Source organism: Semicossyphus pulcher, unplaced genomic scaffold, assembly GCF_022749685.1.
Source record: "Semicossyphus pulcher isolate SPU_LCO1_2020_fin unplaced genomic scaffold, fSemPul1.0.p SCAF_14, whole genome shotgun sequence".
Taxonomy (NCBI): domain Eukaryota; kingdom Metazoa; phylum Chordata; class Actinopteri; order Labriformes; family Labridae; genus Semicossyphus; species Semicossyphus pulcher.
The window spans coordinates 16,839,580-16,865,344 of NW_027211648.1; the positions used below are offsets into that span (position 1 = coordinate 16,839,580).

Consider the following 25,765-nt stretch of genomic DNA (forward strand, 5'->3'; position numbering starts at 1 on the left):
TATTTTATCTCTTATGTGCCTTCTTTTGGTTCTTGTTTATGCTTTGGTGCAAAATACATCGACAACAGAAAGTGCTCTGCGGTGTCGCTGTTAGGAGATAATACAGCATTTTGAAATCATAATGCGTGCTGATTTTGGAGGAACGAGTGCAGAACTACAATAAATAATGTCAAAAATCCAAAGTTTGCACAGTTTTAAGCTCAGAGAGATTTTAAGCTCAAGACAAACATGAATGTTATTTTCCCTGTTTGTTTAAACAAGATAATAGTGCATCTTTATATCATTTCATTGCTGTCCTATCCTCCCAAGTCGGTCTAGATTTTAAGGAAGTATACATCGGGGTGCTGGTTTAGCTCGGTTGGTTGAGCAGGCGCCCCATGTATAGAGGCTACCGTCCTCGCCGCACTGATCGCAGGCTCGACTCTCGGTCTGCCGATCATTTGGTGCATGTCATACCCCACTCTCTCCTCCCCACATTCCCTGTCTCTCTTAAGCTGTCTTATAAATAAAGGCAAAGGCCCAACGAAATATTTTTCACGTTTTATTAAAACATACATGTATAATAAACACTTATTTCACTGGATTTAGTAAAAACAACAATTTACATATTGTCAGTCATCAGATTATTCATCTCGATGTACATAGAGGCATTTGTGAGCAATTGTGCAGCATAAAGATTTTGCAATGTAAAAAGCAGTTCCTGTCAAAAACATTAGGTTAATAAAAGTTAACATTATGTATATACAGCAGTAGTTATTGAACGTTGTGAATAGTGAAGAGACAGCAAAGGCTTAGAGAGCAAACACATCAGGAGTTAATATAATGAGGATAATTCAAATATTCTATAGAAGATAAACTTTCAGTTATTTAAATATTTGTACAGTTCACGAGAAAAATAACACAGAATTCAATATTACTAATGTTTTTGAGCTGTGGGTGAAAAGTTTTTACATAATTTCAGTTTACATTTTTGCTGCGTTTAATGGCTGTGAATTATGTTGTTGGATGAACTATCTACCCGTGATGAGAGGTTTCCCTTCAGCGAGTCTAAAATACAGCTCAGACCTGGGGCCCCTGCAATTAAGCCGTGCTTGATAAGGTCTTTTTCTCTGTAGACACAACAAGAAATAATGGCTGAAGTGTAAAATACAGGCATTACCCTCATACATGTGAGAGCTATACGACACAGTCTGCGAGAGGCACATCTCCACTGTGCTCGCTTTCCCCCCTTCAATCATGGTGAGTCTTACACTGCTTAAAGAATATGTACAACCCTTTAGTCCACATCAAAGCAACCGATCATGTCTTAGCTACAATATCTGCAATTAAAGTGTAATGTGCTGTGATGATTGTCATTCGCCACTTGATTTCTAAGGACGGGGGAATAAATGTTAGGGTCCTCTAAAATAATTTACGAGTATAAAAAGATCATTGGTTTACAAGCATTTAGAGAGGAAACTATGGTTCAGCACCCAGTCTCTAAATGCATCCACTGTACTGCACAGTGCACACCAGGACCACAGTAAGCACCATAACATGCCATGACTGGCTGTATTGCTTTTAAGCTACCCTGTACACACTTTACAGGCAGGAGAGGAAGCTCCCACGCTAGATCAGGCACCCATCAGGATGAAAAAATGTAAACCTTTTTACAAAACATAAAGTCAGCCCACCAGTTATGAGCTCAACATACAGTAGAAATAGCTGGCCTTATAAAAATATAGTGATTTCTTTTTTTCAACAGTTCTCGGAGTGTTTGCAGGGTGCTGAGGTTGAGGAAAAAGTGGAGGAGGGAGATCAGGTGTGTCTGTGAAGGGGACGGGCCGATCGAGGGTGGACGGAGGACATGACGCCCCAACAGTGACAGACCGTCCCTCTCAGTGCCGGCTGCAGCGACAGCGAGCTGTCCTTAGTGGATGTTGAGGTTTCTGAAGTAGTCAAAGGTTGCTCCCAGGGCCCAGCTCGTCTCCACATTGTTTACTTTTTTGGCCAGCTGTTGAACAGAGGGACAGAAAGATCTCCAATAAGAGACAGTTTCCCACACCCTCTGTCATAATGATGTGGAAAAGACCATGTTTAAGCCTAGTGAAGTGCTCAACAGACAGAATATGATTGTTTTACATATTGTGTATCTGTCTGACTCTCACAAGCTCTGATTGGCTCACCTGCAGCACAGTGCTGTCCTTGAAGCCAAAGCCCTCCTTTAGCAGACAGGTGATATATGTCATATCCATGCAGAGGAAGGGGCTGATAGCACGGTATTTGGTCATTTTGTTGCACACTGCAAACACACACAAAAAAAACAGGTTGAAGACATTAACACAGCTTTCACATGCCACTGACAAAAAAAGCATTAACGGAGACTCCTTGCTGCATCACAATGGAGTCACGTCCAGTGTCTTTAAAAAACACCTTTTCTAACCTGTGTGCGACATGATTAAAAGATGACCTTTCTGTTTTGTTTGGCTGAATAAACAGGGAGGTGTGAGGAGAACGGCTGAGGGTCAGCACAAGGCTGAGGGTGTGGGTGGGTGGGTGGTGCTAGCACACACAGTTTGTGCATCTCAGTATGTGTCAGCCCACAGGTGGTGTGTGGCTGTCAGGTGCCCTCCTGCCGGGGCCAGACAAGACTTCTTCAGCTCAGCTGCCAGCCAGACGCGTTCCTTAGGACCATGTGACAGTGTTCTCACAACACAAACAGCCTTATGTAACACACAGAGCTCGGCCCTACTTGTTAGAAATCTGGTTCCAAGTGGACATTAGTGTAAGTAAGGTGTGTAACTTTATTTCTCTTAAAGTCCATCTTGACAACAGTTTGACTTTTGTGCCATGGATGTGTTTGAGCACAAAAAGGGTTTAGTAGCGTTGAATGTGCTGCATATTTTTTCAGTGGTTGAGACGCTGATATAAGTAAGATTGTCAGTTTCCTACACAAGTTTATCCATAACAGGATAACATGTTACTCTTACCTTCCTTGGCTCTCTTCTTAAAATCCCTGACTTCAATTGCACCACCTCGATTGCCATCTGTGCAGAGAAAACAAGCAACGTGCAATTTGAATAGCTTATTTTGTGCAAAAGATGATAATTAGCCTGAAAGATAATGGCACTGGAAGGAAGTCGACTCTATGGTCTGTGCCCACTCACCGATGAGGCCAGACTCCACCGCTCGGTCGAAGTAGTAGGAGAAGGCGTAGAAGACACTGCTGCCTTTCACTTCGTAAGGCTGGTGCACTATTCCTTTGATGACTTTCATGACCTCGTAGTAGCACAGCTTATAGCCTGCATAGCCTGAAGAGAGGAACAGAAAAGGTAAATGCGGTTTCGTCAATGCAGATTGGGAATGGTGGAGTAAACAATGAGTTAAAGGTGCTCGGAGGCAGCGATGGTTGGAATGCAATGGGACGAGTCTGGAGCCTCGGTTTGAGGTCAGCCATGGGTTGAAGCTGGGGGCTCACCATATAATATACAAGGGAAGCCCCAGAAGGACAAGTCTCACAAAGCCCCATGGGTATGGTCGGCGCAGTTGTGCCGGCGAAACCATGTGCTGACAAGAGCGGCAGTTAGCGCGGCCCTGTTGGGCTGTCTATTTTTACCACATAATTGTGAGCGGTCCAGATCAAGCCACTCGTTACACAAAAAAAAAATAACAACTCAGGGACAAGCCCAGCATCTTTTGGCTACTTGACTGTGGTATGGGAGTGACTGCCTTATTTGTGAAGTTAACTGACAGTTTTCTTTTCGTTTAAATACACGGTTGACTGCAGTATAATTGTTCAAGAGGGAGGACAGAGAGAGAGAGAGGATGACAAAACATGAGTTTGGCGCCAAGGTTACAGAAACTTCAGCGCATAAATGTTCTCATGAGAGATTGTATCGTACTGTACGCTATTGTGTTCCAGAGTTAGAGAAAGGAATGCACGCATCACCCAATCCAAGGGAACTGGGAAGGCAATCAAAACCTCAGGCTGCTTTTATCTTACCGTCTGGAATCCCGCTAACTTTGTAGGTGGTTCCTCCAAAAGTCACATCTTCTCTGAACTTTTTCGGCAGGCAGGAACTCGTGAAGATTTTCCAATCCAGTCCTGGGAAAAAAAACAAGAGACAGTTTGCTTTGGCCCAGTAAAAGAATAGGAAACAGTGCAAATATAAGGTGATTAAAAGCACTGGATTCTCTTACCATCAGCTCCCAATGCTCCAAGAGTCGCCAACCGAGCCGCATACAGTCCATTTCCAAGGTAGCTATGTGATGGGAACATAAAGTTTTAGATATACTTTTCTCTATAAAACACTTATATTTGAGTTTCATTGAGAGAACGGAGCATCTTCTTCTACAGTTATTTACCTGTGTGTGTAGAGCTGATACGTGTGTTCGAAGAGATCGAATTTAGCGATGTAGGTAGGAGGAGCAGAATTAATCGTTTTCTGTTGGACAAACATCAAATGTTTAGTTGTGTGTTATTGGTAAGTGTTATTTTTAAACCAAGTTAATTACCATGACAAATATTTTAATCACCTTTGACTTGGGAAGGAATGTGATCTGTGTAGATCCTCCGCCCAAATCCAGGATGCCCACAGTCCTCCTTGTGTTGGAGTACAAGTGACCTACGGAGAATAAAGCCAAACAGATCAACAAGTGTGAAGGAAACTTTCGGATATATCAGAAAGATGTGTGTTCAAAGATAATATCCTCCCCACCTGGAGGGAAAATACCCATTTGGTTAAGCTTTAAAATAAATGTGATGGTGCCATAGCTGTGTGAAAAACCTGAGGCAACATTGCTTGTTTTTGCAACATGTTTGGGGCCAGTGATTCAAACTCATAACCTCAGACAGGAGACAAGAGTCTCTTACTGCCGGGCTTCTGTGTACACTGGAGCCGCAGATATGGAGCCTCCTGACCACTAACACCAACATAGCAAAACACAAGTCATGTCTTACCTGTAAGGAAGTTCACTGTGACCCACGCGAGGACTCCTAAAACAGCACATGGGGGGAAAATGTCCGGATTAGTGTGATTACAACTGACCTGTATTTTCCTACACCGCAAAGAGTAAACTCAGAACTGGAGATGTCTTCTTTGTCTCCTTTAAAGCTTATATTAAATTAGCAACGTTGGTCTAACTAAGATGCAGTTTACAGGCCAGCCCCAGGTAATTACGATTGTCTCAGATGTCAAGTTATTGCCCTCATAAAGTGAGGATAATGAACGGCACATACTGTATGATGAAACATAACATAGTGAGGGTGTCTTAATGAGTGATGTGGAGGATCACGCTAAATTATTGGGCGTGGGAGAGAAGCTCACACTGGCATATTTATTTGTCTCGATGAGGGAGGAACAGACCTCTTGTAAAAACAATTATATGAGCAGTTTTGTGTGATACATCCTAAGTGATTCAGACACCTGGTCAGTCAATATTTAGGTCTAAAAATAAATTAAACATCCTGTGTTACAGAGCAAATTGTTTGCACGACATTTAAAGGTGACCTACCTTCTTTTGCTCCATTCATGATGGAAACACTGTTGTTTGGCACAAAGAAAGGGGACTCATCAAACACATCCCTCACCTGTGGAACAGATTAATTATCATTTTATTACAATTATCTAGTAGATTTGATTTAAAGCGATACATTTACACAAGCCTACACGGCTATATACTCTTATGTTGTTAGTACACAGTGTGTTCAGGCTCCAGAAGACAAACTGTGCCTCTTCAGTTTTAGATTGACAGATAACTCAACCACAAGCATGGCTGGAACAGAAGCCTGGATTTAATACTTTAAATGACAAATATGGTTACTCCACATAAACCCCACAACAGCTGTTTTTTTGCAACATGATAGCCACCAAATGGGCAGAGCTGCTGCCTTTTCCTTTTTTTCAGTGACACTTGTAAGCACTTAGTGGTTTCTCATCCCGTTCCGTGGCGGGACGGGCGGTGTTCGTGCCAAACTGTCTGAGGGCAGAGAGAGAAAGCGCTCCTCACCTCCTTCAGAAGAGCGTGGGCCTTGTCTTCGGGCAGCAGACGCAGACCTGCCGTGGCCTTCAGGACCACCGGGGTCCTCTTCCAGTCGTCTTCTGGCACTGTCTTCTTGGCGATCTTCAGCAGCTGCCGGATGGTGTTGCCGCCCTGCAGAAGGAATGGCAGCATTATTATCAAACTTTTAAATATCTTCAGGGATAAAAGTGTTAAAAAAAAACATCAACAGGAGGCATTTTTGTAATTACTCAGTGCTGACATCACATAAACCCAACCCAAAGAAAATCCCTCTGGTTTTGTGTTTTGCAGACTTGGATCAATTCTGTAATATAGATAGTTAATAAGTGATGATGCAAACATACATACCTCCTCAGGGTTGTCCTTATAAGCAGACAGTCCAGGCTTCACTGCGTGGTACATTTCATTATCCAGAACCGGCAGCTCGACTAAAAAAAGCAGGCAGAAGTACATGTAATTGCATATCTTTTCTTTTACAACTGGTGATATTTAGACTGCAGCTCTTCACCTACATCCTGACCCAGTTTAAGAGGTCTGCTTCCTACACAGATGAGTCAGACCGGCAAATTAAAGTCCACCTCAGCTACTTTTAGAAGCTGTATTACCCATGCACTCTGCCTGTGCATGTTTGTCATTACACCACACAGTGAATGACCTAACAGCAAGCAGACAGAGTGGGAGCCAGCAGCATGTGCGATGAGCTACTATTTGTTTGGAGAAAAAGAGAGGGAAACTGGTGCACTTACCGGGGTCCTTCTGGATGAACTTATAGATGTGGATCCTGCTGCCTGTGCTCCCTGCGTCGAACATGATCCCGAAGAAAATCCGGCTCATGTTGACCGGGGAGGAGGCTTCAGGCTCCGGCTGGTGGACCTCAGGCGGTTGGTAGGGCTCAGGTGCAGGGTACACCACCTCGGGCACCGGGTTGAAAGCCTCCGGGATGGGGTGGATGACTTCGGGTACCGGGTGGAACACCTCGGGAATCTCTGGGTAGGTCGGCACGCCGGGCTGCGAGACTTCAGGCAACGGGTTGGAGATCTCGGGGAGCAGGTTTTCCGTGTTGGCGGAGTGCTCCCGGTAGCGGTAGAAGTGGGGGACGTAGCGGTGGTGCCGGTAGTAAGTCGCCTCCGTTAAGAGGCTCCCTGCTAGGAGCCACACGGTTAAAGTGAGGAGCAGTCTCGGAGCGGCCATTGTTTTTGAAAAAGAAGACACAACTGAAGTTAAAAAAAAGGGGAAAAAAAGTAGAGTTCAGGAGGAGAAGAAGCCTCGGTGGATGCTGGAGTCAAAGATTGACAGGGAGAGAGCAGTGGAGATGGAGAGACGCAGAGTGGATGCAGTGCACACTCAGGACTGTCCGGTCATCTGTTTACAGTATATAAAGACATAAGGGCTTGGCACGAGGCCACACTGAGAGCAGCCATCAACCAATCCTGTGGCGGTCCATCCCAGCTCCATCAGGAGTCCCCCACCCCCCCTCCTCCTCCTGGGAGCTGAGCTGGAGGCTGACTACCTGCCTACCAACTGCATTTTCCTTTTTTTCCCTCTTCTTTTAGGATTATTTTAGGTTATGTTTTTCCCCTCCTCATCTTTACTGGTTATTCTGGAGCCAAAAAGTCCCCTTAAGTAAGGAGAAAGGGGTTTATAAAGAAGTCAAATGAATGGCTCACACTTTAAAAGAAGTCGAGAAATGGTCTTAAAATACTTTTTATGGGTGTATTTAAGACTTACGCAAAAAATCCCTCATCTTGCAACTCTTTAGACTTTCACAACAGCCTTAAATGACTGTGATGCAAGTTTTAATTTGGCTGTTATCAACAGAGATTTATAGATTCACTTATATACACTTTTCTGATGTTTCCACTGGAGTTAACCTTTACCAGGTGGTTACTGTGCGTTTTCCTTAATTTAAAATATCTTAGGTTTACGAGGGAGACAATAAATTAACACAGAGACTCATAATCCTCCTTCAGACAGAAGATGTGACTCATTATTTAGTGTAGGTGGTTGATTTATAGCTACCTCTAATGAATCATGTATAGAAGCTTTAATTTGTCATGCATACATTAACACAAATCCTCTCAATCTAATCTTAATGATCCTACCATAATCAGCACATTAAATCCTCTGCAGCCCTCTCACCAACCTTCAAAAATGCGACTGTGACCTGCACCCAGCTGGCATAAAAGTTAAAAGAATGTTTGCAATCATCTGACTCCCACTCATCCCAGTGTTAACCACAGGCTTTCCAAGGGAAAAATATTTGGGCAGCATGGCACGTTTCACGAGAGAATGCATGAAAAGCATGAGTGGCTTTTTCTCCGCTTTAGGTGGGTGTTTGGCACGGCATCATGAGCCAATGCTGGAGTGTATCAGCTTTTAATGTTCCACGTTATGTTACAGGCTTTAAAGCAGGATGCAGAGGTATCAAGGATCTCCTACAGAGGCACTGCAACTCAGAGACCTTACATGAACTGAGATTTGTACTCAGCTGTGATATTTTCCACCCACTTTGTATCAACAGAAAGAAGACAGAGATCTGAAACAGTGGGCGCTGGTAGTCTAGCAATTGAGGCATCCCTGGAGGAATGACCCCGCCAAGACCCCGACTTAACATGTGCTTAAATACGAGTCTGCTTCACCTCACGCAGCAGGCGACTGAGGCAGAAACCGAGCCGGCGGCTAGCCCAAGCAGGAGGGTAAGAGGAGGGCAGAGGTCCTGCTGATGGGCACGAGAGAGTGCGGGAAGTCCACAGAGAGGACAATGTGGGGAGGGTGGGGCTTGGCACTAGTGTTCACCCATCATGCCATTCCACTCCCAGGACACTCGACTGTGCAAAGCCCTGTTCCAACGCTGTAATTTGGACTAAAAATATTGGACTTTCTTTCCTCCTTCCTTTTTTCTAAATACTGTGGCTACTTTTTTCAATCCTGCGGCGAACCAGAATGGTCGTTCGCCCCTATCAAAGCGTACATGTGCAGGACCTCTCACTGACTTGTGCCCGTACATGTCTTGGCTGCATGTTAACGGTGTGATAATGTGACTAATAAAGCCGGGATAAAGATGCCCTTTTAGAGATATCAAGTACAAGTCGTGTTTTGTCTGGTGTTTGTTTTGACTTTTGAAATCATTCTGAGGTGTTTTCTTTATTTAAATGTCCAGACACATTCTGTGGTTAATGTAGCAATTGGGTTGGAAATGAACAAAGCTATAATCCACCTTTGGCCTTGTGACGCATAAATCACAGCATGTTTTAGTTTTTAAGACATGCCTACTTTTATATTACATTTGATGGAATAGAAATTGCTATTCAAGTTAAAAGCTTTGCTAATTAAAATTCAGCAACAGAAATGTTGAATATTCACAACTAATCTATCAAATCTAAGGCAAAGTCTGTGGAAATTCATGTCTTGCAAACATGCACTGCCTCAGTATACATTGTGTGTAAAGCTCTCCTCTACAGCATGACACAGCACATTGCAAACACAATGTTTTACAGAGAGGTCGTTTTGGTATTTTGTTTCAAGTTAACTGAAACCGTAAAGCATGAGAAGGGACCCCAGCTTTGTAATCTACACTGTGCAATATATCATTAATATGCTGCAATGTTGCCCTCAGGAATGCCATGTTTGTGGGTGTCCTACCCCAGAAAGTCTATTGAAGAGACCCAAACCTTGTCATTACAATTCCAATGATAATGACAGCTTTGAAAAGCTCCGGGTTATTTCAGTTTTCTCTCCTCACTGTCATAGTAATTACCTTTAAATTTAGTCTTCAAACTCTGTTCATGATGCCAGAGCAGAAAGCGACCCTATATGTTTCACTGAACAGTAGCTACACCCAACACTTTAGTGATATCTCCCTTTTAGCTTGATGAATAATCTGCACTGGACAATCTCAGGCTCCTGCAGAAAGCCAAACAAGATAATGAGGAGAATTCAGCGGTTTTCAGCCTGAATTATGACCTGCGCTAACTCTACATTGTTTCTTTTTGATGAGCTCCTTCGAAGATGTAAGCCAAAGTGCATTTTCGTTGACCTTAGTGGTTTTCCCATAACTCCAGCAAACAACAACTGTGGGGATGGCAGGCAGTTACACATAGTTCTTTTCAGGACAACATGGACAATACTGGTGACAGGAGCCAAATGTTTCTCATGTCCTCATGTGGGAGGAGATCATGTGCAAACAGATCCTGTTTGATAGAGCCCAGCATGAGAAGACTGTAATTACAAGACAAGAGACAAATACAGGCAATCTGTGCTGATCCAGAGCCTACAGAACAGATCTGTAAGTTAAACGTCCCCCACAGAGATCGGTTGGATGATTTTTAAATACATTGATAATACAAGAGCAGCACAGTGCGCTGCAAAATGTTTCAAAAAGCAATAACTGATGATGAGTTAGAGGTTATTATTCATGATTTAAAGAAAATGAATACATGAATGAGTGTCATTTGTTGTTGGTATTCTGAGATCATTTATCAACTAGTCGATTGACAGAAAGTTACCAACAATATGTGGTATATTATTATTGGACTACAAATATCTTGAATGTAAGGATTAGCTGTTTGCCTGTGGTTAATTTCGAATCAGTCCTCTCTTTGTGTTTTAGACTACTGGTTGAAAATCATACCATTTATAATACTGACCAAAAACAATCAAAAGATCAATGGATATTGTTAGTTGCCGACATCTTAATTCAGAAATGTCTAAAAGGAGATGGTGATAAGAATTAGAGCCTAAATTATATCCAGTAGGTATATGTATCTGTTTATACCTTTATAGAGCTCTCCTCCTTACTTGTGTATAACATAACCTGTGCATATAGCTTACTGTACCTACCTATACCTTTATGATTATTATCAAAAGCCTACTCATCAAATGTAAGTAAAGCACAACTACTGCTACTTTATAACAATAAAAGACATTACACTATATGTACTGTAAAGAAAGGACAACGTTTTTTGAGTGAGGTCAGTTTAGTGTTAAGATTTTTGTTATGTTTGTATTACTATTTTTGTTTGTTTTGTTTTTACCTCTGGATATTAATTTTGTTTATTTTATTCTACCATCATTACCAGAAGCCTAACCTACCAATTTTTAAAGACATTAAAAATATTTTTATATTTGACAAGGCAATGTTGTCAAACGTTATATTTTAAATAAACTTGAACAAAGATGTGTGCATTAAATACAGTATAGGCTAGTAGGTTTATTATTTATCACCAAAAGTCATGTAGACGGAAATTTGACCTTTCCTCTGTGACAGCGTCTCCATAGCAACAACACTACACAAACATTAAAAGCGGGTCACACAGGAGCTTGCTACCGTTACAGATAGACAAGCTGTAAAGCCTGAGGGTAATTACCGTGCAACTTCTTCTCCTTGTGGTAGCACAGTGTTGTTTTGTGTAGTAGCTGTTTTAGCCAGTAAAAGTAGCAGTGATGCCGAAGAAGAAAGTCGCCAAAGTAAAGAGGGCGAAAGCCGGGTAAGTGCGTATTTTTGTTAACTTTCTCGCTGAATTGACCTTAAAACGGACACTAACGATACGTTGTGATATTGTATAAAAGGAAAGGGAAGAAAGAAGCCAAACAGGATTCAAAAGTGGACAAAGAGTCGGACATGGAGAAGGCCAGGGCCAACGCAGCCCTCTGGGAGCTGAGGTTACAGGTCACGGACCAGTCGCTCGTGCAGTACCGCGAGGCCTGCCGCAAGTTGGCACGCGCCAACGAGGAGCTCACCAACCAACTGTACCGCGCGGAGAAGGACACAATCGATATGACAGGCTTTCTGAAGAGACAGGATGCAGCTAAAGAGGAGAAGGTAGGGGGGTTGCAAGTTTGTATTTGTAAATTTATTAACAAAGTAAATGTTGAGCCGTTTTCATAAAGTTTCAACTTTTTTGACAGATTAATGTGCTGCAGAAAAGCCTCAAAAGTCAAGCGTCAATTGCCCGTGAAGAGCAAAACAAACTGGTGAGTTCAATTTAAAACAGCCACAAGAAAAGAAATGCAACTACCACTCGGCCCATAAAACAAGGTTCATAGTAGCATCCAGTGGCCATCGCTGTGATTTATTGTGCGCAACTTAAACCTGTAGCATCTGAAAAATGTGCTGCGCTGTGTCTTAGCAGCTGTCCTGTGTGTAATTATGTTGACATTTTTTATGCAAGAAAACAACAAGCAAACAAAGCGACCATAAAACAAAAAAACAAACCCTCACATTCCGAGTTACATGGTTTAATGTTATTTTAATCTATGTTGGTGGCCACAGAAAAAAAATGCATAGCCTAATTTGAAAGTGCTTGGCCGGGAAAAGTCACACTGCTGGTCTTGATGTGTTAACCAAACTTCACATGACACTCAGATTCTTACTCTAAAATACCAGTTTAAGTTACATAACACAACACACACCAAAGGGACTTATTTTGACTCATTTTATCCTCGCTGACCTCTGCTGCTTGCAGTTAAGATCAAGCTATCAAACTGACATGACAGAATTCAAGTGGCTTTACTGCACAAAATAAAAGGTATAAAATAGCTTTTGCTTCTTTTGCTAGCAGCTGTTTTCCATCTTCCAGCTCTTACTTCATGCTGGTAAAATGGAGTCCAATAAGAGGAGGAAAAAAGAGGCCTGTTCTGGACCAACTTAAAACATCTCTATTTTAGACAACTGTCACATATGTCCAGTTACTGAGAAAGAAATAGTGTTATGTGGTTGACTCTGAAGACGTTCTCGTAAAAAGGTTCATTCTAAAAATTGAGTTAGCTAATGGAAACTACTCCATCAAAGGCGACGAATGCCCTGGTTTTTCTCTAAAGTGTTGAGAAATTCGGTCAGTCAAATAATTGTTTCTTAAAGACTTTCCCAACTGCAGTTTATTTGCAGCTTGAGAAAAAAAAAGCCAGTTTCACCCGACAAAATGTTGTGATATTTTGACAAAACTGACACTTTGAAGGCTCACGCTGTTGAATAAATACGTGTGATTGGTCCATTGATGTAGACAGAGTTATGTGAAGAATAACGATTAGGCCTAGAGTTGCAATCAGATGGTTGATAACCTCTCATTTAGTCGTCATGTACATGTTTGTGGGTGCTTGTTTTGCCAGTCTCTCATGACTTTGGTCATTTTGTCACATTTTTGCTCTGACTGGCTTCTCCACAGTAGCATCTTGAGGTATTTAGTCTGACTGATCTGTGCTTAAGTTGGTTTTTGCAGAAGAGCATGGCCCGTGTGAACTTTGGTGTAAAAAATCCCTAACTTATACAAGCTGCCGTTGTGGGAACTTTGCAGCGACTATATAGATGGGTGGATGCATTTTTAACACTTAAGGGATGCATTAAATATGCGGAATGTTTTTTATTCTATGCATCTAATTATATGTTTCAACAGGCGGAAGATTACACACAACAAATCAGTGAGATGAAGGAGCTGTTCAAAAAGAAGTCTAGTGACTTTGACATGATTCAGGATGGGATGAGGAAAATTAAGGAGTTTCAGAAGAGGAAAGTCCAGATGGAGCAGGAGCTCAGTGATGTAAGGAACACAGTATAAAATGATTCCTTTTAAAGAGCGGTTGTTTTATTTGTCAGGCTAAAAATAATGATGGCTTCTATTTTGTAGGTCAGAGAAACCATGGATGCTGCTGACAAGGAACACAGGGAAAACCTTAACAAAATGGAGTGCGCCTTCTTAAAAGAAAAGGTATTTTCAGGTCATCTAAATCGTCCGATTCATTTCATAATGACTTATAATGAAGTGAAAATATTGTGATAAACTAGCTGGAACCTGACATTTTTCCCTGCAGGCTTGCCTGGAGAGTGAAGCTGAGAGAAGGATAGCCGTGGTCGTAAAGGAGGCCCACAATGAAGCCATCGTGTGAGCGTGTCTCCGCTGTCCCTTTACAAACTAATGTTATTCTTCATTCTTTAAACTGCTCTTTGATGTGCTCAAAGAGAACATAATTTACTCACACGACTGTTTATGTATATAAATGTATATATAGCTAAAGCTAATGTTATTCTCTCGACCACACCGGTTGCTCATGTTCAGATAGTGTACATCATAGAAGCCAATCATCACATCTTCATCCGCCCCAGAAGAGAGCGTAATGCATGTGTGGAAAGCCATAGTTTATTACCTTTGAGGCTATGAGATGTATATTTCTGTTATGTTTAGTTATTTTTTACAGCTCATAAAAGTTTAACATTGATTCTGGTGTGGTCCTGCCGCTTTGGTCTGAGCGTCAATAATTGATTTAGCTTTAAACACACTCTACATTATCAGAACTGAATCTCGTCATATTCAGAGGCTTTGCAAAGGTCTTGAAATATTTCCCGGAGCATTTGTTTTGTTGTTCTGAGGTTTAAATAAATCTTTTTGTTTGTCTTCTATACTATTTAGGCAGTTGGATGACGCCTCGCGCTCCGTGTTCAAGGAGAACGTCCGTCTCAACGAAGCGCTGAAATATCACATAAAGGAGGCCGAAGCCCTGCAGAAATTAACAAGTTCATTGGCACAGGAGAACACCTCCCTGACACTGGACAAGGTGTGTTTGGACCATCGGACAGCAAACAGCAGTGTAACTATTCGGTCCCGGCAGTGCTTGGACAGACTCCATTCATTCTAAAAAGTCAATCACTTCAGTGATGAAGCACTTGTCAGATCTGTGCAGAATATATTTCAGGTGGATTTTCCCCTTGTGTTGTTTACTTGTGCTGACCCTGTGTATTTTGCTTGTGGTCCCACTCCCCACCTCCTGCCTACTACCCAGCCTCTCAGCGGTCGGTGGTTGTGGAGAGTTTCCACTGGTGGATGGGTTCATATTTAGTGGCTTCTCCTTCACAGGTTTCTGGCGCTGACTCTTCAAGACAAATAAATATTGGGTGCATTAATCTAACCTGTGTTGATGACAGTAAATACAGAGAGTAAATCCACCTTGTTGGAGCTTTGGCTGCTCACTCAGCAGCAAAGCAGCCAGCACACAGACCATTATCTGTTTCAGCTCTATGTTGGCATAAAATTAAAAGTTTTTTTCAATGTAAGCTCAATATCATCCATCTTACTACTTTGCTCTTCTGTCATCTCACCCAGAACACATATGAGTTGATCATAAAGAAGAACGCAGCTCAGATGGAGGCCCAAAAACAGGAGCTATCCAAACTGAGGGCCAAGGTAGCTTCCCTGGAGGAGGCCCTAGATCTAAAAGAGACTGAATCAGAGCGAGACATGGAGAAGGAGAAGGAGAGGACTTTGGTCATGACCCATGCAAGCCAGATAGAGTTGGAGAAGCTGCAGAAGGTGCTTTCCATGCGGGAGAAGGAACTGGGGCACATAAAGCGGCTAGCGAGCAACATTGTAGAGCAGCGCACAGAGCTGGAGCGGTTCTTCCACGAGGCCCTGGCTCAGGTGAAGCAGGAGATCATGGCCAGCAGGCGGCAGTACAAAAAAGAGGCGCTGCAGGCTTATCGCTGGAGGCTGAGAGAAGCCACTGCAGGAAAGCTGAAGTTCCCACCCATCCGCACCTTCCATAAAAGCCCAAACAGTACCAACTGTGTGCATTCAGACATGGAGGCGGCTGCACGGTGGTAGGTGCACTTCACATCGTTTCCATGACTTCTACAACTGTGGATGTCTTTGTGATATTTTTAATTCCTCATGTCTAAGCTTATTCTGTGGTCCTCAAACCTCGTCATGGTTCATACTGATACAGCCAATATATGTAAAATAGCAGAAGTAAACATGGTAAATGAATTGGTTTCTTCCTTCTATTTTTAAGGACTCATCAACCAGGCAGTAAGGTGGAAATCTCAGACCTCACCTGGGAGCAGAGGGAACAAGTGCTCAGGCTTCTTTTTGCTAAAATGAATGGAAAGACAACAAGGTAATAAAAAAAAACTTTCTATCATGTTTGTCTTAGTAAAAGAAGTGCTAGTATCCTTAAAAATCCTCTACGGTGCACTTGTAATCCCTGAAAATGGACTAAAACTTCTGGGTCAATTACTTCTGAAGAACAAAGAGCAGTGACACCACGCAGTAGTTCAGGCCGACCTTCTGGTGACTCCTCCCTCTTTTTAATGTTTAAAACAGCCATTTTCTCAGAAAGAAGAAGAGAATACCATAAAACATCAGTTAGGCTTCAACCAATTTTCTTTTCCATCCAGCTGCTTAAAAAGAATGAAGAAAGAGTCTGGGCACAATAGTAAAAATAGGCCAGCCACAGAGTCGTGTGCTTGGAAACAAACATCTGGTCACGTCGATTTGCTTTCAGCCTATTGGTCCCTCTTCACGTGCACTCGCTGTTTTTGTTCTTTGAACGCTTGTGGTCAGGGAGCAGCTGGTAACATGATTTTCAGAAGGATCAGCAGGGGATCTGGATGTATGGGGGTATGGCAGGCAGAGATGTATATTCATGTTAGCAGTGGTCTGGCACCTAGTCCAGCAGAATAACAGTACATTTGGCGACTCAAGAGTTTGTTAGCAACATCCAAGTCCATGCGAATTGTGTTGACCCAGAGTGACCCTCTCTCCAAGACAGGCTGCAGGCCTGAGTGAATAGGCACTAGTGTGCTAAAACATGGCTCTTCACTCCTGTGTTTAACTGCAACTCTGCATTTTCTCTGATAGGAAAGGCAGCCAACATCTGGCTCTGTCTGCCTCCTCGGAGAAGAAGAGCCTCGTTGACAGCGATGCTGCCGGGTAAGAAACTACAGGAATGTTGGAGAATAAAAGTTGTACCTCATCTTTGCAATTAAGAAGCCGGTTCAGATTTATTGGTCCCACATTCCATGTTTAGCTTAGAAAGCATTGCCTGTGAGAACATAAGTGCCAACATTTGATTTATTAGACAGTTGGATTTCAGCGTTGCATAATGATGACTGTCTTCCAGAATTAGAGAGGAGCAGTCCCCGGCGACCTTCATCACCGAGGCGCCTGAGCGCACTCTTCCATCGAACCCAAACAGCCTACCGGATATACACACCACATGACCTCTGTGTGGCCTCTACAGCGCACATCACACTCTGGATTGTTTGCCTTCGCTTTGTGCACTTCCCACAGAGCGTCAATCATGTATGCTGTAGAACACACAAATGTTTGTTTGTGCTTGTTATAAATACCTCACCATGCATGTATATATGGTTTGTGAGTATTCTGTTACATATGGGAAGCTTGTTTGAATTCGGTCACAACAAATTTAAAAAGGACCAGTTTCATACAAAACACTGAACACAAAGTGCTGAAACCGAAATATGCTCCAGAGATTAGAAAGAGCCCTAAACAATCATTGGATGTTGGGTCAGTGGAACAAAGTGCAGTGTATCCATTTCAACCATAATTCATGTTGATTATACACACTGCACTGTTAAGTAAGAACACGAGAGTTTCAATACTGGTGATGTATTTGAGGACATGACACCAATCCAACAACACAGTCTCGTGTACAGATCATTTGCATATTTAAAATGGCCACAGTGGTTTATATTTAACTTTCTTTACATATAAATCTAATTTAAGGATAAGTATTTAAAAACTTTTTTAATATACTATTCACATTCAACGTATTAGTCTGTGTTATATGTGGAAAAAGAGTGCGTAGGTCTTCTGGTTAATGCGACTGAAGAGCAGTACTTGATGGAGTATTTAGCGTCCCATAGTCGGCATTGTAACTGCAGGACTTTTCAAAGTGGCATCTTCTGCTTTCCACTGTGATGTTACCGTTTTGATCTGTGTGTAGAACTGGATTCCCTGGAGAGAAAACAATAAAAACATTTCCATCAAAACTTAAGACCTCCACATATTTGTTATTTTCACCTTGAAGAATAAGATGCTTTTGTTTATTTCATACTTGTTTTCCGTAGAAGTTCATGTCCCCTCTGAAGGATCCTCTTGATCCAGTGAAGGAGAACATGGGCAGAGGAACAGGGATGGGAACATTGACTCCAACCTGTAAAAATGAAAAAAAAAAAAGAAAATAAGTGTGCTTTGTAAAATAGTTTCCCCAGATGCTAAATTGTTGCGATGAGTGAGATGCAGCAGATGAGAGAGACGAACATGATCGCACTAAACAAAGCTAAACCTGCGGCATATAGCACAGCAAAGCATGCTCTTATTGAAGGGAAGAAAAACTAAATAAAACGTTTGAAGGCAGGAGAGGCCTGGCATGTTTGGTTTTAAATGTTTGAAACAGCGGGAATAAGATTGGAGCACTGAGGCCTTTTGGCGAAGGTGCAGGGAGGAAAAAAAAGGAAAAGTAGATGTTTGTTGCATCGAGGTTTGGAGAGGAGTACAGCACATGGCCTGCACAGCATTCCCCGACATGTGAACAGCAAACACAGGGCATAACTGGGGCTCCACAGGCAAACAAACAAGGTAAACTCTGGCCATATTTATGCCAAAACTTTGAACAGGACCCTAGGAATCCCTATTTGAGTTTAATTTAAGATTTCCCTCTAACAGTACTACCCGGAAAAATGTTTCTATGTCCCCCTGTTTTCAGGTAACGCACATATTTGCTGTAGCTATTTCTAGTCTTGACCGGTGGGGAAGTGGAGGGTAGGGGGTTGCTGAATGTGTTTATTTTAGGTTTGGGGCAAACAAGGCTATACTTGACATGGAAAATAATTGTTTTTTTAATGTGTGTGAACGTTTTGCAAACAGAAAGGTGATGAGCCCCCTGCTTGAGATGCTGCATAGACATGACAGGCTGATGTGAATGTCTCCTTTCTCTCAAAACTGAGGAACACATTTGGAGGCTGCAGCCACTCACCTGGCCCACGTCCACCTCGTGAGTGTATTTGCGTGCAGTGGCGCCATTTGTGGTGAAGATAGCCGTTCCGTTGCCATAGACGTTCCTGTTGACCATACTGATGGCATCATCCAGAGTTTCTGCCTCGAGGACGACCAACACCGGCCCGAAGATCTCCTCTGTGTAGCACTTCATCTCCGGCTGCGAGAGAACAAAGATCACTAATTTTAATGTTCAGTTCTTTTGGTACTCGAATGCAAATACACTTAAAGATATTAAACCAACGTACTGTTACACCGCCGATGATCGTGGGCCCCACAAAGTTGCCGTTCTCGTAACCCTTCACATTGACGCTTCGGCCGTCCAGGAGCAGCTCCGCTCCCTCGTCCACACCACTCTGGATCAGACTGCAGACTCTCTCCTTGGCCTGCGGAGAGATCAGGGGCCCCACGTCTGCACCAGGCTGGTCTCCTAGCAGGGCCCCAAAAACAACCAGCTATAAGGTTACATAGTATGGCATATACATGATGTGAGCACATTACGGGCACTGACATTCAAATATGTCTCTTGCCACAAACACGCAAAAGCCAGGACGAGGGGCACCTTCAGGCACGCCCTCAAAATGGATACTTATGGGTTTCCTGTGTACGACGCAAATTAGAGTCCATATCACGGCAAACAGGGAAAATCCTTCTCAATTTTACTCCACATCATTCCTTTCATAAAAGGTTTTGATGCTCCGAACCGCTATTTAGGTCTCGGCCACAGATTTGGCCACAAATTTGCAGCATGGCTGACTCAACAGGCCGTTTCTCCCAGCTGACTCTGACGCAAAGTTACAACAGGGCAGAAGGCGAGAGGTGTGGTTAGGTCGGCGTGGGTGGCCACCGAGATGACTAAACCAAGTGCCTTAGGGAGAACAGAGGCTCAGGAGAGACAGAGGTGCAGGGTGGGGTGACGGGGTGCGGTACCTGCGTTCACACGCAGGGCCTTGGTTCGCTCCACCAGCTCCGGCAGCCAGCTCCGAGCCTCGCCCACCAGGATGGCCGTGGACAGAGCCATGCAGCGCTGTCCCGCTGCACCGAACGCTGCGCCCACGAGCTGGTTCAAAGTGTTCTCCTTGTTTGCATCAGGCATTACCACACCATGGTTCTTGGCTCCCTGCAGTGCATGACAAGTGGTTAGCCCTCTGCCGTTTGATCTCAATATTCAAAACAACCTCTGCATTTACGAGAGAAAACCCACAATTTAATCCTCATGGAGTTGATGGACACACATTAAATTTAATACATGGGAACATCGATTATCCACAACCTGGCTCATTAACAGTGATGCACAGCTGCATCTCTGTTTTGCACTCTCACTTCTGTACAGCTGGCAGTGAGGAGGAGCGATGACAGTAAACAAGTTTCTGTTGGCCAATGCTGCCACCTCGTGGACATTTACAGCGAGCATCAGACATAACACCTGTGTGGCAGTATCATTTTCTACTCACCATGTTGGACTGGACCCTCTTGCCATTTTTAGAGCCCCTCTCATAAATATACTCTCCAGCTTGATTTGAGCCGACAAAGCTAATTGCCTTGATGGTCGGATGATCACAGATGAAGTTCACAGCTGTGGCAGAAATTAGAAAAAACTTTATAGTTTGATAAGGATAGGTTTAAAAATGAGATTGTGCATTAAATATGAGTGTGCCCTTTTTTGAATTGTCTTATAACCTATTTCACTCATATTATTCTTCCAAATATGATGAGATTTAATGATTTTTTGGAGTCTTAAAATGTCAAAAAAAAGGAAATATGTCCTTTCTGAGAGCCAAGATGACATCATTTAATGTCTTCTTCTGTCCAATGTAAGCCTAAAGATATCTAGTTTAAAGGAGGTGGTTCAAGCAAATGAAAAGAAAAATATGTAAAGAATAGACTGAGGCCCAGACACAAAATATATGTTCTGTCAATCACGGACTAAAAGCCCCACAGACCAACTCTCACCAGCATGTTGGCCGTGGATGATGTTCAGCGTCCCATCTGGAGCGCCGGCGTCCTGCAGCATCTTGGCCAGCAGCATGGCGCAGGTCGGCACCCGCTCTGACGGCTTCAGCAGGTAGGTGTTGCCGCACACCATGCCCATGGGGAACATCCACAGAGGGATCATGGCGGGGAAGTTAAAGGGGGCGATGCCGGCGCACACCCCGATTGGCAGGCGGTAGGTGTAGGTGTCCATGTCCTTTGTGATGGAGGGCAGAGTTTCACCAAGCATCAGGGAGGTGACGCTGCAGGCGTGCTCCACAACCTCTGCAGAGACAAGACGGAAACGGAGCATACAACACATGAGTTATTGTGTTTGGGTTATTTTGTGCATGTGTGTAAATAATCTGCTTTACAGTGTGTTGACTTTGCATGGAAGCCCAAACCATGTCTGCAGAGTTAAATTTCCACAAACCCTTCAAAGATCAATTATGCTTCCCCAGAATGTATGAGTATCCCTTATGTTTAAAGCATTATTTAAAGATAAATGTAGAAGAAGAACAATCTGTAGTGGTGTGAGGAAGAGTGGAAGAAAACTTAATCCACTATTTTTACATCAGCAACAAAAGTTCCTTCCTTCCTAAAATATAGGGGAAAGGTCATAGCAGCCATTCAAAGTGCCCTCTTCAGATTTATGCACATACAGTGACAGTATAACTCATTAACTAAGCCTACATAACCCGCAAAGGTTCACTTATGTTGCCCTATGCAAATCCCCCTATGTGTGTGCACGTGTAAGAATAATAAACTTACGCAATCCTCTGAACACGTCCCCCTCTGCATCTGCGAGGGTCTTGCCCTGCTCCACTGTGATGGACTTTGCAAGTTCTTTCTGAAACACAACACAATGACCCTTGTGTCACTCCTTTGTTTTCTGCTTCATGCTTTAAGATGCACCTTATACCTTCTGACCCTTTGACTTACAATGTTGTCCTTGATAAGCTGCTGATAACGCAGAAAGACCTGCTGCCGGGCCAAGATGGACGTCTCGGACCAGGAGTGGAAGGCTCTGGAGCACGAGTCCACAGCAGCCAACATCTCCTCCTGGGTGGCTTTGGGCACACGGGAGATCACCTCGTTGGTAGCCTGCAGGGGGCGGAAAAGGAGGACAATTAGGATAAGTCAATTTACATTAAAAGACTAAAGATTAATGAATACCAATCAGCACATGCTGTTTTAGTTCATGTAATGTTATGTAACGGGTGAATCCTAGCTGATGTTTAACTCAGATGTCTGGGCTTTCATAAATCTGCAGGTCAGAGTTTATCAGACACAAACAAAAAGGATTTCTTCATTCAGTCCATGAGGAAACTTGTTGTGATAGATACTGTAAATCTAAATTCCACATTTGCAATTTAAAAACTTGGTGTATGGTGCTGAACAAAAAAGACAGATAGGCACAGACATTTAACATTATGTAACATGTAACAGGTTAAACTGCACAGACCTGAGACATGTCAGAGCTACCAAACAAGTGTTGCATCAGCTACAGCAGAATATATCTAACCCAACCACATATGTACACAACGTAGGTCCATTGTATGTTTTACGATCCAGGCCATGGGACACTTACAGGATTGTGAATATCCAGCCATTCTGTAGTTTTGGATTCAACAAACTTCCCATCAATGAACAACTTTGTGGTGGGCTGTGGGGAGAAATGCATTCAGTCAGAAGACGGATTACCCATGCATGAAAATCAATGGAACTTGTAAAAGCTAACTGATAAGACAATGCACACTGTTCCCAACTCACCACAGAGGAGGAGTAGCACATGCGGCCAGCTTTAAACGGGACCTGAGAAAGAAACACAGCAAACACTAACTACACAATGCTGGCTGTTTCCAGTTGCAGCATGTAGGCCCTCCAGATTAATGAGCAACTACTAAGTGTGGAGTGATGAAGAGGCCGGAGGGGACAAAGTCAAGTTGACTCGAGAGAAATGGAAGAATGAATACAGTCCAGCCAGCAGGTTCAGTTTTATTGGGGTGATTAGTTTTGATAAAAGTACAATGTTCACATTGAATTGCTCAAATAAGCCTTGCTTTATATTATAAATCAGCTCATAAAGGGTGGTGACTTATAAGAAAGCCTGCATTCAGGTAGCATTTTATCAATATCATTTGAAGTGAAGAAACACTATAAGTTAATCCCATCTATGAGAAAGAACCCTGTGTGGAAAGCTATCCAGTCCTAAATCCTGCAGCACATGACACCTGGCACTTTGTAAACAATGTGAGCTGTCAAATCTGCCTGCGTCACTTCCAACTGAGGAAAATTTTGAAGCTGTGTAACTTGTAAGTCTTACCTTTGCCTTCAGCACGGATCTTAACGCTGTTGTCGCCATGTTGGAAATGTTAATAGGCGCAGGTCGACTTTATTTGACCAACTCTGCAGGTGGGACGGTGGCCAGGAGAAGACAGCATCCAGCTTTCCTCCTAACGGCATTGTATTACCTGTGGGCGGGCTTTAAATAATTCCGAGGCTTGCTATTCGCTCCGGGTTTGCACTCCCATTAATAACGCAGCCTGATTGGCCAACCGTTGACGCATTCTATCCAATCCTTAGTTGAGTTTTTGGCTAATCCCGCCTTAGCATTAGAAGTCGCCTTATCATTGGACAAAAGTGAATAAGGCACTCAGCCATAAGGTGGCTGGAAGTTACGCAACCCGGAGCTAAAAAACCTGCCACAAATCAGGAAAACTAGCTTCTCTCAGGCAGAAGGAGGGGTTTCTACTAGCTGAGCTTTATGTACATGACATTAAAACATAGGAGGAGGGACTTTGCTGTAAAATGTGCACGAAATAATCGACGTCTTTTTGACAAGCCCAGCTTATCCTAAGAAATAAAAGCGATATCACAGCCACAACAATGCACTTGTCCTTAGTGTGCCTGGCCAAGGTACAGTAAAAACATTGTTTGTAATAACATTGCTGTGCGCTGCAAGTGTACTGTGTGTGCAACAGGACGCTAATGTGAACCAGATGAAGCCCAGTTGTTGCTTAGTCATGGACCAAAGATTAGGTAGGAGGGATTTTAGGGGCACATGCTATTGGTTGCTGGGGGATGAAGGGGCTGTTAAACTGTAGAAAAAGTGCTTGCAATAGTTGATTCAGTCTAGCTGAGGGGAAAAGTAGAGCCAAAACAACTATGGCAACCCAAACCAAGGTGAACAAGTAGACAGAAATTAACTAAGCAAAGGGAAAATGTTATGTTTTTTCAAATGGACTTAATGTTTTTTGTTTTTTGTGCAGCCTGTTCTTCATGGATACTTCAGAAGCTCCTGCTCCTGGAGGGTTCGCATTGGTAAGTCATGCAAAAGCATTTGACTACTAAGCTGTCATTTCATTTATTTGATGTCCAAAAGATGATGAACTTTTTGTGCAACAGCTTTTGCTCTCAAAGGTATTGAATATGACCAGGTTCCAGTCAATCTAATTGAAGATGGAGGTCAACAGGTACAGTATAGGTTGACAGGATCAGTAAGCATGCAAAGATGACACTGTGCATTATAATTAGCATGAGACAGTTGATCTAGTGTTTAACCGTACACCATGGATTTAATAGACTTTGACAAATTATTCATGCATATGCATGTTTTCATAAATCCTTCAACTAGTCTCACAAAAGCTCTCTCTGTGCTCAAGCGTACAAAAGAGTTCAAGACGTTAAACCCCATGCAACAAGTGCCTGCAGTTGAAATTGATGGCTTCCTCCTCTCTCAGTCAGTGAGTCCCAAACTCTTTACCCATATAAATCCTCAAAAACAACATTTCAGTTACCAACTTGAATATAACTTGAAATGGATCGTTGCTGACACAGCTGGCAGTGGTCCAGTACCTCGATGAGACCAGGCCAGGGACTCGGCTTCTTCCAGAGGACCCAAAGAAACGTGCCCAGGTTCGGATGATAAGTGATCTCATTGCCTCTGGAATTCAGCCCCTGCAGGTGAGAAAAGCCAAGTACAAATGATTACAGTCAACATGTGTAACTTCACAATATTAATAATTTCTTTGACGTTTCAGAATTTGTCTGTGATTCAGAAAGTGGGAGCAGAAAAGGTGCCGTGGTCTCAGCACTTCATTGATCGCGGCTTTCAAGGTTGGTGGAAGCTCGTCTTCTCGACTCTACATCCTGAGTTCCTTTACTATATTAATCATGTGCACACATTTCTCCTTCAGCTCTCGAGCCCATCCTGAAGCAAACAGCAGGGAAATATTGTGTGGGTGATGAGGTAAGGGCATGATTATCACAGTCAAGAATGGCAACAGTGTTAAATATGGCAGAAACAAATCATCTTATCTGTTGCTTTCAGATTTCCATGGCAGACATCTGTCTGGTCCCACAGGTCTACAATGCAGAGAGGTATGTAAATCAGATATTTCATAAATAACTCAAATGCATCATTAATACTCAGCAAGCAAGAACTCCCTTTTTGTTTACCTGCTACCCCCATGACCCTAACTTAACTTTTAACACTCAGAGAAGTATGACCCCTCTATGTCTTTATCATGTACAGATTCAAAGTGGACCTCGAGCAGTTTCCTACCATCAAAAGATTAAATCAAACCTTGCTTGAGATTGACGCCTTCAAAGTGAGCCACCCACACAGCCAACCAGACACACCTGCTGACCTGCGTGCATAAAACAACTTGACAGATTTAGAGAGAACCATGCAACTTTGTACATTGTTAAATAAAATGCTTAATCCCATTTCAGTGTCATTACTTTTAAATGACAAAGGAAGATTTATGTTAAAAATATTTATTTGCATTTTAACTTTGTCCTCCAATACACTCTGATATGGGTACAAGCTAAAGGTCATAACCTAAGGTGTAAAACAGATTTGCTATGCAAAGTGTCAAACCTCTCATTTCACTACTTGCAGCACGTTTTCCCTGTGAGGGAAAAAAGGATGGTTATCAAAGAGACTCCTAAAAAGAAGCATTAAAGATGTATTGACAAACAAACACATAGAAAAATAACTTTTA

The 25,765-nt window shown here is 42.8% G+C and overlaps 4 protein-coding genes across 5 annotated transcripts; 2 read left to right on the forward strand and 2 right to left on the reverse strand.

Annotated features, from left to right (window-relative positions):
• Positions 1-1,909: 1,909 nt before the first annotated feature.
• On the reverse strand, positions 1,910-7,191 carry entpd5a (ectonucleoside triphosphate diphosphohydrolase 5a). The gene is made up of 13 exons (XM_069662087.1): positions 6,747-7,191; positions 6,349-6,428; positions 5,989-6,132; positions 5,494-5,569; positions 4,940-4,975; positions 4,516-4,604; positions 4,345-4,424; positions 4,180-4,241; positions 3,983-4,084; positions 3,147-3,290; positions 2,970-3,026; positions 2,166-2,281; positions 1,910-1,993 (listed from the first exon to the last, which is right to left on the reverse strand). The coding sequence occupies exons 1-13, from the start codon at positions 7,189-7,191 to the stop codon at positions 1,910-1,912; spliced, it is 1,515 nt and encodes a 504-aa protein (XP_069518188.1).
• A 4,251-nt stretch (positions 7,192-11,442) lies between these two features.
• Positions 11,443-16,987, forward strand: LOC138591036 (basal body-orientation factor 1-like). The gene is made up of 11 exons (XM_069661532.1): positions 11,443-11,486; positions 11,569-11,821; positions 11,908-11,973; positions 13,392-13,535; positions 13,623-13,703; positions 13,807-13,877; positions 14,403-14,547; positions 15,093-15,586; positions 15,778-15,882; positions 16,626-16,697; positions 16,888-16,987. Exons 1-11 carry the CDS (start codon positions 11,443-11,445, stop codon positions 16,985-16,987), a joined length of 1,575 nt encoding a protein of 524 aa, XP_069517633.1.
• On the reverse strand, positions 16,036-23,217 carry LOC138591035 (methylmalonate-semialdehyde/malonate-semialdehyde dehydrogenase [acylating], mitochondrial-like). Its single transcript, XM_069661531.1, has 12 exons — positions 23,083-23,217; positions 22,530-22,571; positions 22,348-22,422; positions 21,699-21,860; positions 21,528-21,606; positions 20,739-21,041; positions 20,240-20,361; positions 19,716-19,905; positions 19,034-19,215; positions 18,766-18,945; positions 17,845-17,943; positions 16,036-17,744 (listed from the first exon to the last, which is right to left on the reverse strand). Exons 1-12 carry the CDS (start codon positions 23,119-23,121, stop codon positions 17,640-17,642), a joined length of 1,578 nt encoding a protein of 525 aa, XP_069517632.1. The 5' UTR covers positions 23,122-23,217; the 3' UTR covers positions 16,036-17,639.
• Positions 23,218-23,467: 250 nt separating this feature from the next.
• Positions 23,468-25,481, forward strand: gstz1 (glutathione S-transferase zeta 1). 2 transcript variants are annotated; one of them, XM_069661862.1, is made up of 9 exons: positions 23,468-23,675; positions 24,029-24,080; positions 24,165-24,232; positions 24,422-24,502; positions 24,597-24,722; positions 24,800-24,875; positions 24,956-25,008; positions 25,090-25,139; positions 25,294-25,481. In XM_069661862.1, exons 1-9 carry the CDS (start codon positions 23,646-23,648, stop codon positions 25,418-25,420), a joined length of 663 nt encoding a protein of 220 aa, XP_069517963.1. In that variant the 5' UTR covers positions 23,468-23,645; the 3' UTR covers positions 25,421-25,481. The 2 variants fall into 2 exon arrangements, with proteins under 2 accessions (XP_069517963.1, XP_069517964.1); XM_069661863.1 differs by lacking the exon at positions 23,468-23,675 and adding an exon at positions 23,707-23,942.
• Positions 25,482-25,765: the final 284 nt, after the last annotated feature.

What these genes read in the sequence shown, in the direction of transcription:
- gstz1 (XM_069661862.1), top strand. Translation starts at nt 23,646, where the DNA reads ATGCACTTGTCCTTAGTGTGCCTGGCCAAG. An exon ending in CCTTAGTGTGCCTGGCCAAG is followed by an intron (nt 23,676 to 24,028) that starts GTACAGTAAAAA and finishes TTTTTTGTGCAG; the next exon opens with CCTGTTCTTCATGGATACTT. An exon ending in CTGGAATTCAGCCCCTGCAG is followed by an intron (nt 24,723 to 24,799) that starts GTGAGAAAAGCC and finishes TTGACGTTTCAG; the next exon opens with AATTTGTCTGTGATTCAGAA.
- entpd5a (XM_069662087.1), bottom strand. Translation starts at nt 7,191, where the DNA reads ATGGCCGCTCCGAGACTGCTCCTCACTTTAACCGTGTGGCTCCTAGCA. An exon ending in CATTCCTTCCCAAGTCAAAG is followed by an intron (nt 4,425 to 4,515) that starts GTGATTAAAATA and finishes TTTGTCCAACAG; the next exon opens with AAAACGATTAATTCTGCTCC. An exon ending in TAAGAAGAGAGCCAAGGAAG is followed by an intron (nt 2,282 to 2,969) that starts GTAAGAGTAACA and finishes GTGTGTTTGCAG; the next exon opens with TGTGCAACAAAATGACCAAA.
- LOC138591035 (XM_069661531.1), bottom strand. Translation starts at nt 23,121, where the DNA reads ATGGCGACAACAGCGTTAAGATCCGTGCTGAAGGCAAAG. An exon ending in AGCTTATCAAGGACAACATT is followed by an intron (nt 21,607 to 21,698) that starts GTAAGTCAAAGG and finishes GTTGTGTTTCAG; the next exon opens with AAAGAACTTGCAAAGTCCAT. An exon ending in CATCCACGGCCAACATGCTG is followed by an intron (nt 20,362 to 20,738) that starts GTGAGAGTTGGT and finishes TTTCTGCCACAG; the next exon opens with CTGTGAACTTCATCTGTGAT.
- LOC138591036 (XM_069661532.1), top strand. Translation starts at nt 11,443, where the DNA reads ATGCCGAAGAAGAAAGTCGCCAAAGTAAAGAGGGCGAAAGCCGG. An exon ending in GTAAAGAGGGCGAAAGCCGG is followed by an intron (nt 11,487 to 11,568) that starts GTAAGTGCGTAT and finishes ATTGTATAAAAG; the next exon opens with GAAAGGGAAGAAAGAAGCCA. An exon ending in GTTGACAGCGATGCTGCCGG is followed by an intron (nt 16,698 to 16,887) that starts GTAAGAAACTAC and finishes ACTGTCTTCCAG; the next exon opens with AATTAGAGAGGAGCAGTCCC.